Source organism: Nerophis lumbriciformis, linkage group LG08, assembly GCF_033978685.3.
Source record: "Nerophis lumbriciformis linkage group LG08, RoL_Nlum_v2.1, whole genome shotgun sequence".
Lineage (NCBI taxonomy): Eukaryota > Metazoa > Chordata > Actinopteri > Syngnathiformes > Syngnathidae > Nerophis > Nerophis lumbriciformis.
The window spans coordinates 25,055,368-25,067,442 of record NC_084555.2 but is presented as its reverse complement, the minus strand read 5'-3'; the positions used below and the strand labels follow the sequence as shown (position 1 = coordinate 25,067,442).

The 12,075-nt window shown below is 37.5% G+C and overlaps 1 protein-coding gene across 2 annotated transcripts in view; it reads right to left on the bottom strand.

Annotated features, from left to right (window-relative positions):
* The window catches only part of trappc12 (trafficking protein particle complex subunit 12), a 64,000-nt gene that overhangs the window by 18,399 nt on the left and 33,526 nt on the right, over window positions 1-12,075 (bottom strand). For both annotated transcript variants that reach the window (XM_061968518.1, XM_061968517.1), the window contains exon 5: window positions 9,946-10,084. In XM_061968518.1, the coding sequence (XP_061824502.1) occupies window positions 9,946-10,084 (139 nt within the window). The remainder of the gene's footprint in view (window positions 1-9,945; window positions 10,085-12,075) is intronic.

The window sequence follows — 12,075 nt, the reverse complement described above, 5'->3', positions numbered from 1 at the left end:
TTTGACACTTCAGCATTGTTGAACACGAGTATCCAACATTGTAACAACATTCATAAGTTTGAAAAGAGTAAAATCCTCATTGGGTCACCTTTAAATACTTTGATCACAATATTAGGTTGTCAATACAAACATTGGGCCAAAGAAAAGCTTTACTTCTGATGCCAGAAATCAAAACTTGTGCCAGTTTGTCTGCAAGCCACTTGGAGGGCACAGAGCATTTAATATTGAGCAAAGGAAAGTCAATCAGTGCTCTCTTTTTAAGGGCTGTAGCTTTATGTGTTTGTGTGTGGGTGTGTGAGTGCGTGTTTGTGTGTGTGTGTGTGAGGGAGAGAGAGAAAGAAAGAGAGACAGTGCCGCTGTGTCTCCGCAACCGCCTTCAATGTGGTAGCCCGAGGGGCGAAGCAAATACTAAGTAATGGGAATACATTAGAGAGTTATTCATGCAGTGTAAAAAGAGGACAAACAAAAGCAAAGAACTGCTGCAGACAAGTGGAGTTGTTCAAGCTTCTCAACGTAAAAAAAACAAAAACTAAAGAAAATTCTAGTTGAAACTTTAAATCTTTATATGTTTACTCGTTCAAGGTATGTGAATTGTATTGTACAAAAACTAAAACAACAATTTACAAATGAGCTCCTAACATGGGGCTTTTAACTATTCTTGTGAGTAGCATGTTTGCAATCCAGTAGATTTTTTATAATAATGTATTAATAATAATAATAATAAAACAATAACTTGTAATGTACCCTTATTTATTTGATATTCAACTGATTGTGTAGTTTTAGAATATATTTTATACATGCTTTATATATACAAAAGTATATATTAACTAACAACTAATAGGACAACTCAGTTAATTAAAAAAAAAAAAACATGATTAAAAAAAATAAAAAAAAACCCATCAGGATAGAAAAAGCTATGGGGGTCATAATTTTAGGGACCTAAGGATCATGAGGCAGGACTTGTATCTTATGTATTTGTTAAGACATATGCATATAATATAAGACTCATCAAATAGATAATACTGTTTAGTCAACAAGTCATATTGTATGCTAGTCAAAGATAATGTGACATGAGCACCTTTTAAGAACAATAAATAATAAAACAAATAAAATAAACACTAGGCATAGATTGCATTCAAAGTATCAGGATAGCAAAACAAATTTAAAACATGGAACATTCAAAGTATTAATGTGAAATGCAAGCTTATTTAGTGAACATTTGAATAATAAACCATATGTAGGAATACAACTTTTTAAAATTCTAAAGTGTAGTTGTCGATTATTTGAGATTATCAGTACTTTTGCTAATTGTTGCATTAAAAAAAAAAAAAAGTCAAACACATACATTTTGAAAAATCTGCCATTGAGTAGGGAACATAAGTTGCTGACTTTTGGAGCATGCACAAACAGATCAGTAAATTGGGCAGTGACAGGTTAACAAGTTTTGCGTGACGTACCTGAAGAAGCTTGGCTCTGCTTTGTCTTGCCTTTTTAGCTTTAGCGGTGTCTTTGTGCTTGTCAGAACCTGATATATGGTCAAGGCCAATGGGCTTGCCAGGTTGCTAGCGATTAAATCCCAATACTAGCCACTGTACTCCGTGTTATACACAGTGCACACTACGCTGGACTGGCAACATCACCCCCCGCGACCTCAAGAGGGACAAACGGTAGAAAATGGATGGATGGATTGAGTCAGTATTTTGATAGACAAGTGCAATTTCCAGAAGTCTTCAGGATTAGCTGTGTAATAGTCCTTCCTCAGATGTGTTCATTCTCATATTTCTTTGTTTCTTGAACCACACAAAGGGAGCACATTCTACAATATCAAATGTTAAACATACTTGGTCAATAAATGTGATTCGGATACAGTTCAGTTCAGAAGTTTACACACACTCATCATGGTCTTGAATGTCTTATTAATGTTGGGCCCTTAACAGTTTATTTGTGGGTTTCTTTTTCCAGAATGTAATGCCAATACAAATGGCATCTTTAAAAAAAATTATAAACAAGAATTGCTACATTGTTTTGGATTTTTTTAAATTAACACTTAGTCATAACTAGGGATGTCTGATAATGGCTTTTTGCCGATATCCGATATTCCGATATTGTCCAACTCTTAATTACCGATACCGATATCAACCGATACCGATATCAACCGATACCGCTATGTATACAGTCGTGGAATTAACACATTAGTATGCCTGATTTGGACAACCAGGTATGGTGAAGATAAGGTCCTTTTTTTATTTAAATTAATAAAATAAAATAAGATAAATAAATTAAAAACATTTTCTTGAATAAAAAAGAAAGTAAAGCAATATACAAACAGTTACATAGAAACTAGTAATTAATGAAAATGAGTAAAATTAACTGTTAAAGGTTAGTACTATTAGTGGACAAGCAGCACGCACAATCATGTGTGCTTACGGACTGTATGTATCCCTTGCAGACTGTATTGATATATATTGATATATAATGTAGGAACCAGAATATTAATAACAGAAAGAAACAACCCTTTTGTGTGAATGAGTGTGAATGGGGGAGGGAGGTTTTGGGGGTTGGTGCACTAATTGTAAGTGTGTCTTGTGTTTTTTATGTTGATTTAAAAAAACAAAAAAAAAATCATCATTAGTGCTGTACTTTAAAGATGACCTATTATGCAACACCAACTTTTCTAACCCCCCTGGTACCTGCTTTTGTGTATTTAGGATCCCCATAAATCCCGAAAAATGTGAACTCAAACCGTAGAGGAGATCAAAAATAAAATATTGCCTTCCTTTAAACTTCCACCAAACGAGCCATTTCGAATTTGCACTGTCCTGTGACGTTTTTTGCCTTGTGACATCAGCGGATATCTCCATTTATGGTACAAATTTACCCAAAGATATTTGCACGAATCCGCCATTGTAGTCTGACACTGTAGTCAATAAGCTCCTTCTCTTTCTCTATGCTCTTGTTGTGGGCCAGTTGCCATTGCCATTTCTAATACAAATTAGCGTACAGTTTGAATTTATATCTGTCAGTAAAATCAATAAGGGAGCACTAAAAATTATAACAAGGCTGGCGGAGAGCAGACACAGTCAAAGTGGAGGCACGTGAATAAGATACATTCTGGATGTTTTTAGGGGGTATATTGGGCACAATAGAAGACCCCTGATTTGTTGACTCAATCGTGAGCTATTTATTTACGATTTCGAATGCAGAAAACCCCCAAAAAACAAGCATGTGTGTTCTTGCCTTACATAAGGAGTGTGAATGAAAAACAGCACATATCTTTCCAATTTTTGTGCATTTCCGGTATGACTGATCTGATAATATAGTCAGAGTGCAGAAGTGTTACTACAGTGATGTAGAATTTACAGAAATTGCCGAAAATCTTCAGAGCGGAATATTCAAAATGGCTGACTGAATTTGAGGCATTTTGTGATGTTTATACGGTATTTTCACATACTTTGCGGATTGTAAATACAATTGGATATGGTTTAATGGATACAATGAAACACAATTAAGCATATGCAGTCAACTTCATTTTCCACTCGACTGGTACTTTAAAGGGCAATTGCACTTTTTTAAATGTATTTTAACTATCATTCACAATCCTTCTGCAAGACAAGAACACATATGTTTTTCTTTTTTTAATGCATCCTAAATAGTAAATAAATGCGATCAAAAGTCTGTTTACAATGGAGCCAATGGGAGTTGCTTTATTCTGCCTATAAAGCGATCTAAACAACATCCAAACACCTCCTTTAAGGTTGTCTATACATGATGTAAGTATACAGTGGGTACAGAAAGTGAGTGAGTGTACATTAATTAAAAATACAAATTTTATTTTATTTAAGCAAAATGGCTGCAATGAAACAATGAGTGAAACATTTTAAGGGGTCTGAACACTTTCCGTAATGACTGTATATGTAATGTAGTAACAGGCACATTCATATTGACATGTAATATTTATGGACGATATTTTGATCATTTCACATTCTGCGGCGCACTAATTTAAAAAACGAATCACAACATTTACTCGATCCTTAACATCACAGATTACTACTCACTGCAGACTTCATGAGAGCCAACAAACATAATAAAATATCACTAACTGTACAATGTCTGCTGTCACTCACTACTTTCGCAAGCTCCAAGGCAAGAAAGCAGCTCCCCAGCTGATGTCAATACAGCCAGCACAAGCTGTTAGCTCCCTCTGATCACGGCGCCGCAAAAAATAGTTTGTCTTCATTAGCGCTTATAATAACTAAATACCTGGTTAATATTCAAGTCAAAAAATGTAAATGAAGAATTCTTGGCACATTTTGGATGTTTTTTTAAGAGGGATTTTGGGCAAAATAGAGGATCTCTCATTGACACTATGATAAGCAGACTTTTATTTAGATTCATTTACGAGTTAAAATGCTTAAAAAAAAAATTAATACATCTGTTGTCTTGTCGCTCATAATGATTGTGAACGATAGGCAAAAATCCCAAAAAGTGCAGTTCCTCTTTAAAAGTCAGGCTTCTGCCAGGTAACCAACCACTTAAAATTAACTAACAATTCTGCCAAGAAGAGTGGTCAAATATTCAACCACAATTATGCCATAAGCATGTTGATTAACTACAAAAAGTTTCTGTTTGAGGTGAACCTTGCTAAGTTAGAGTTAAAGAAGTATTTTTCGGGGTATTTGTTTATATTTAATGTATTAATTCAAATGAACTAAATATTTTGCACCCACATATTATTTTTAGAAACCATTGCGGTTTTACACAACAAACCACATGTTTGTTGTGTAATTATTCCACCCTAGAAAAAAATAGTTAAAACAAATCATTAGTAGTCCTAAATTGATATTACATTCATTCCCATGATGAGTGCATGTCATCTATTAAGCGAAACTGTAGGGCAGACCTGGGCAAATTAAGGCCCGCATTATCACCAGACCTATGTAAATCTGGCCCGCCGGACATTCCCAAATAATTTGTTTAGATGTTTAAGATGTAAAGTGTAGCTGCCATTATGATGTGCAGTCATGTTTTCTAATGACCGTAAGTCTTCAACTATACAAAGTATTTCAATGGTTGAAATCTGCACTTTTGCATGATATACTAGTTACTATGGTAATATAATTATTTACTATAGTAATATAATTAGTTACTATGGTAATCTACGTCACAGCAGCTCAGACGAGGCACCAAGCAGTGTGGGCAGGAAGCGTTTCCACAGATGCGGAAAGTTCTAAAGCTTAGTGATATATCAGATATATAAATAAATAAATGGGTTGTACTTGTATAGCGCTTTTCTACCTTCAAGGTACTCAAAGCGCTTTGACACTACTTCCACATTTACCCATTCACACACACATTCACACACTGATGGAGGGAGCTGCCATGCAAGGCGCTACCAGCACCCATCAGGAGCAAGGGTGAAGTGTCTTGCTCAGGACACAACGGACATGACGAGGTTGGTACTAGGTGGGGATTGAACCAGGGACCCTCGGGTCGCGCACGGCCACTCTTCCACTGCGCCACGCCGTCCCCATATCAGATTGTAGGCGGGTTTATTTTATACCCTTCGTGTTCATATTGCAGTATTTGTTGCATTTTTGTTGCGTTTCACTTGATTGTAAAATATGTCGATCGAAAGGGGGTGTGACATTCATATTTTGTCAATATTCAGTGTTTTATCGTTCATAGAAAAAAAATGTAATTCCATTACATTTCTTAAGGCGGTCTGTCATAACGATTTTAGCATTCAATCAGACATTATTGTGAGGTTTTGTATTAGTGTCCCTAAAAATAGATATTCCGGCCCCCAGACACATTTTTTTCTGTAAATGTGGCCCCCGAGTCAAAATAATTGCCCAGGCCTGCTGTAGGGCCTATAACGTGCCACTCACAATGAGTGTCAGCATGATTCATTTGGAATGCATCTGCCCTTAGACCAGTGCTTTTTAATTATTTTCTGTTATGTCCCCCTCGGGAGAAGAAAATATGATGCGCCCCCACACCCCCACTCTCCACTGTGACTATAAATAGTATAATTTGTCTATAAAATTGTTATAACTATACCTCTGCATAACATTGTGTGTTTATTAGCATTAAAGGAAACAACACACCAGCCTTTTCTCATCTCCCATCATGGTTACAGTGAAGCCAAGTGCTACATACGCTTCATCATATTCTGGCACGACAAAAAAAAACATGTTCTCCAGGGTCACATGCGCCCCCCCGGAATCACACTGCACCTCCCAGGGGGGCCCGCCCCACTATTTGAGAAGGACTGCCTTAGACACTACGATACTTAAAAGTGTATGACACAGTCACAATCTGTTGCCCGCTTGAGATGATAATTTATGGCTGACCAGATCTCACTGACTTGGAATGGGGAATTGTACCAAAGTGAACTATAAAGTGGAGTAGGGTTGTACGGTTTACCGGTACTAAAAGTATCGCGATACTAATCAATTGAAACTATACCACCTTTGAAAAATACCTGTACCGTTCTTTCACCTGAATGCCGCTGTGCGGCGGTGACTACAGAGCCGAGGTGCATGATGTTGAGTGTGTCAAAATGCACACACAAAGTGCATACAAGCAATGACATCGAGGTGGGGAAGAATGGCAAAAAAACGGTAATTCTACAGGTTAAAAACTAACAATAAAGGTGACGCTTTAAACAGGGAGGTGCCGCGTTGCAAGTGCTGTTTTACATTTTTCCTGCTTGTTGGCTCCCAGACCGTGGTCGAGGAGACGTTCCTTCCAGGGTAGATGGTTTGTCAGGGGTAACACCCATCACTTTATCGAGCAATGGGTCCGTAAAGCTCCGCTCTGTGGTTGGAATGACGAGGCTGTCGATTAGTTACAACTTGGTCACTTGATTTATAAATTCCATAGGGCACACCCGAACATCCACCATGCTATCAACACTCCTGCACATGCAACCGCTACCTCTCCTTACTTGCCCACTCACTTACTCACGTCACTCACCCCACATACTACCATTCTTAAAGGAGCACACACACACACATATGCTACTCCCACAACAGTTGCTTTAAAACATGTCTCGCCAAACGTGGCGATTAGTATTACCACCTTTGCTTCAAACTTAGGTAACATTTAAATAATAAGCATTCAGATTTGCACAAGGATCATCCTTTTACTGCACAGTGCTTGCTCTCTCTCTCTCTCTCTTTACTCGCCTACACACTCACTGACGTCACTCAGCCAACAGGCTGCCATTCTCGCAAACTTACATACTGTAGGCTTCTCCCATAAGTCAACCAGTTCCCCTGTTGTGCACATGTAGATAGTAGACGCGCACACAGCTGCTTGGCTTGATGCCAAATATTAGCGTAGTCAAAACTGCTGCATCAAGCGTCAACTAATGCAAGTTAAATGACTGAATTTTGTAACAAATTCCTACAATTTGTGTTTTGTCTTTAATAAATGTGTTTTACCTGCTATATGGCTTGTCTTTGTACATTTATCCATAGTTTTGTATTTAGTACTTATTAATAATTGTATTTTTCTTAAAGCACAGATCAGGCAACCATAAATCATGAATCATTTAATATAATGTCAGTAAAACTTTCTGTTGTATTCTAATCTAATCCTTGATTATGGCAGACTATATGTAATATGGAACATTGTAAATTGTTCTTTGAGTGCAACAAGAAAAGCCCAATGTGTTTAATGCCTTTTAATTTTTATTTTAACTTTGTAAAATGTGTTTTTTGACCGTGAGTGTTTAATGTAGTGTAAGATTTTCGGTTAAAATAAAGCCAATATTGAAAATGTTCGTAGTTCCCTTTATTTGGAAAAGAATCAAAAAGTATCGATATACATTTTGGTACTGGTACTAAATTATTGTTATCGGAACAACCCTAGTGTGGAGTGGGTATCACAGTAGGACTGTTGTGTATAATCTTTAGTTTTGTTTTATTTAATATGTTATGTTTTGTTCTGTTAAATGCAATACGGTGGATTAAACATGCACAATCTTTAAATTGCCAGGTACAAAAAGCATTGTTGATTGCCTTGCCACAATAAGGACAATACGGTTTCTTTGATGGTCAGTAGATTAGGGATCTTGGTTACATTACATTGGAACACTTGTTGAACGCTACTCAGAGTCAGCTTTGGCTTGTTGTGAATGACCATGAAAGTACATTTACAGAATAATGCTATCGTACAGCAGTAACATGGTTCAGCTAGACACACTGTTGTTCACAGACAGATACTATATGTTGTCACTTATATGCAACACTTTTTAATGACAGGAGGAAAATGAATGCACTATCATTATTACCATATAGCATAAATCATACAAAAGAGGATTAAACTTTTTGTTTTTAAATACCATACTGTATGATGTAGTATTGTGTGGCAACGTTCCCTCTAAGGTGCGCACCTGCGCAATTGCGCACTGCTCACGCGTCCTCTGCGCACAGCAAATCTATGCCGCGCAAAAAAATCAAATCCCACTCTAAACAAAATAAACAAATCGTTTGTTTTGTATGATTTTGCAATGCAACTGTGAGTAACAGGTGACGAAAAGCGGCCACAACAGATAAAACAATATTTGTCAACACTTAAATTATTGTAACGTCTGTGGAGACACTTAAAGGAGGACAGGAATTGCATCGGTCCCTTTATTTAGCAAAATTGTTTGTCGGCCATAACCACACCAAAACAATGTGTAAAATACTTTTATCTAGCAAAACTGGTCGTTGTCTACCGTACAAACCAAGCCAAAAGCAACTCTTTGTCATCTGTTATATCAACAGCAGCCGCTTGCTCTCTCTCTCTCTCTCTCTCTCTCTCTCTCTCTCTCTCTCTCTCTCTCTCTCTCTCTCTCTCTCTCTCTCTCTCTCTCTCTCTCTCTCTCTCTCTCTCTCTCTCTCTCTCTCTCTCTCTCTCTCTCTCTCTCTCTCTCTCTCTCTCTCTCTCTCTCTCTCTCTCTCTCTCTCTCTCTCTCTCTCTCTCTCTCTCTCTCTCTCTCTCTCTCACCTGCACCAACATACACTATGGCAATTAGCCACTGGTGCGTTTATGGCCACACAAAAAGTTGGACAACTCCAACACTACACGTAAAGTGTAAATTTCAGGTCGTTTTACTATGACTCCTCAATCAGTGTGCTTATTCTACTGTCATTTGTTAAGATTTTTTTTTTTGGATATTAATCATGAAATGATGTTACAGGACTACATAATTGCTAATAAAAATATTTATTTTACGGACAGAAAGTTAATAAACACTTCATCTCATGCAACATGTGAATGTTTTAAGGGGAACTAAATGCGATCTCTGAAAGGGGTACACAATCTTTCCAAAGCAGGACCCCCACCAAGGCATAAAATACTATAGTTCATAGCCGATTAAAAAAAAAAACAATATCTAAATGGGCCAAATCACATATATTAGAAAATAATCTCTTGAAATTGATTAGTCACTTGATAATAATAATAAGACATTTAAATTGCTATGTCAGGTTTCAGACACATGTGCTGCTGGTATGACAACAGTGTGCACGTCTGTATTCCACTGAATGCTCAGGGTGTTTGTGTGTTTGCTCACACACATGAAAAATTAGAGGGAACACTGTTGTGTGGTATATCCATGTTTCATGCAGGGTTAAATCACCTGGTCTATATGACAAGCTGTGTGAACACAATCTTTATTAGATTTACTGTTCGAAACTGCAGAGCTAAACCTAACAGCTCCATTGCCTAATGTTACTCTGTGCTTGACAATGTGGAAAATTATATTGACTTGTCCATGCAAAATAATTGATAAATATGTACAAGCGTTGAACTATCAAAATGTAAATCCTATACAATGAATGTGTGTGTGTGTGTGTGTGTGTGTGTGTGTGTGTGTGTGTGTGTGTGTGTGTGTGTGTGTGTGTGTGTGTGTCTGTGTGTCTGTGTGTCTGTGTGTCTGTGTGTTTATACCTTGTCTCCCAGGGTAAATAGTGGGGTAGAACTCATAGAAGAGGTCAAGTTGATCCAAATCGCCGAAAGGATCAAATTCCAGTTCAGCGTTTTGGAAGAGTTTCAGCTTGGTAAGAAGGGCCAAACGTACAAACCAAAGCTGAAAGACACATACACACATGCACACACGAACGCACACACACACACATGCACACAAAAACAGTTTGAGGTCATGGTTGTAGTGCAGGACTTTAGGGTAAATACATATTTGAACCGCTGCAAATTGTGTGAGGGTCACCCCTCATGAACAGTCTGTGATTTTATGACAGTATTATTTTAATACAGAGGGAAGGATTGTAAAACAAATCTAGAAGAGGCATTTTGGAGAGTGCAGACCTCCACCAGGATCTCTCAATAATCTTTTTAAAATTATCCCAATCCAACCACTTGTTCCTTATCCCAGTTCCTAAATTTCCTGACAATTTTACCAACATCTGCATTGGAAATCACATATATATAAAAATATGTATAACCTTGTGCCCTTGAAACACACCAATTGGTTGTGTTTCAGGAAGAATATTGGTGAGAAAGACCATTGATGGTACTAGGATTTAAAAAAAAAAAAGATACAAGATAACAGACAGTCACTCTTACTCTGGGGGGGTTAAGATGATTCTTAAAAGATGAGCGTGTTAATGATCTTAAAGGAGCGAGGACCACAGTCACCAAGACACAAATTGCTAACACATTTTCCTGTAATGGATTGTGATACCACAGTGTCCACAATGTCTCTCTGCTCCAGAAAAGTCACATGTGCAGGCTAATCTTAAATTTATCAATGAACACCTAGATGACTAAAAGAAAGCTTGTGAAAATCTGATGTGCTCATGTAAGACCAACACAGAGCTCTTTGGCATCAACTGGACTTGTTGAGGCAGAACAATGCATGACCCCCAACAATACTGAGGTGGAAACATCTGCTTCAGGGCTTTTTTTTGCTGCTTAAGTTACATAAATAATTTACCTCATCAAGGGGCTGATAAACAAGGCCCTGTATCATAGAGTCTCGGATGAGAACCTCCTTGCCTCTACTAGAACACTGAATATGGGTTCTGTATGTTTTCTTCAGCATGACACTGATCCCAAACATAAAGCCAAAGAAACATCAGAATGACTAAAGAAGAAGCACATTAAGATCCTGGAGAGGCCTAGCCAATCTCTGGATCTTAATCCCACAACAAATCTGTAGCTGCAGTTCAAACTTTAAGTTACCTAGCAACAGTCTTGAAACTTTGAGGGTTTAAAATAAAAATAAAAAATGAAAATAAAAATGAGGAATCCTGCCTGCAGGGAGATGGCTTTCATTTTAAAAGACTGCCTTCGATGCTGCCATTTAGTAGTCATCAATCAGGATCAGAATCAGAAGTACTTTATTAATCCCAGAGGGGAAATTGAGACATTGCAAGTAATTTAGGTCAATTACCTTTAATTATGCTCTGAATGGAATTATGCACAGCATTTAATTATATGACCCAAAGCAAACAGAATTCCCTAGTCATGGTGCAAAAAAATAAAAAATAATTCAACTAAAACAAAATGTCAACAAACGTGGTCACAAATAACACAACCTGCTCGCTGAACTTTGTGGATATTATAAAAGCAAAAAACATTCACCAAAATTCTAAATTACACCCATTTAAATCCATTACAAAACATGATGGGAAAAAAGCAAAACTAAGGCTGCAAAATTAATAGAATTTTAATCGTGATCACGATTTTGCCAGCTGCGATTAAATGGGGGTAATCTTCAGCCATATTAACCTTTAAAAAATAGGAACCGCTACATTTCAAACCAAACATGTTCACAACAGTCAGCCAACCACTAGGGGGCGACCGATAGACAGTGGACTCATGTGAGAGTGAGTAACAACAGAGTAGGTAGGTCAGCCAGTAGCTCCCAAAAATATTAAGAAAAATAAATGCATTATTACATCGGAGCCTTCTACTCCCACAATTACCCACAAGATACCACAGGCTCGCAATTTAACCCTGGAACATGACCGCACGCCTCGCAGTTCTCTAGGCACTCCCGCTCGTTTCCTGAAACACATAATTTTTCCAGCATGGATGAACCAACAACAAGGAGTCGCA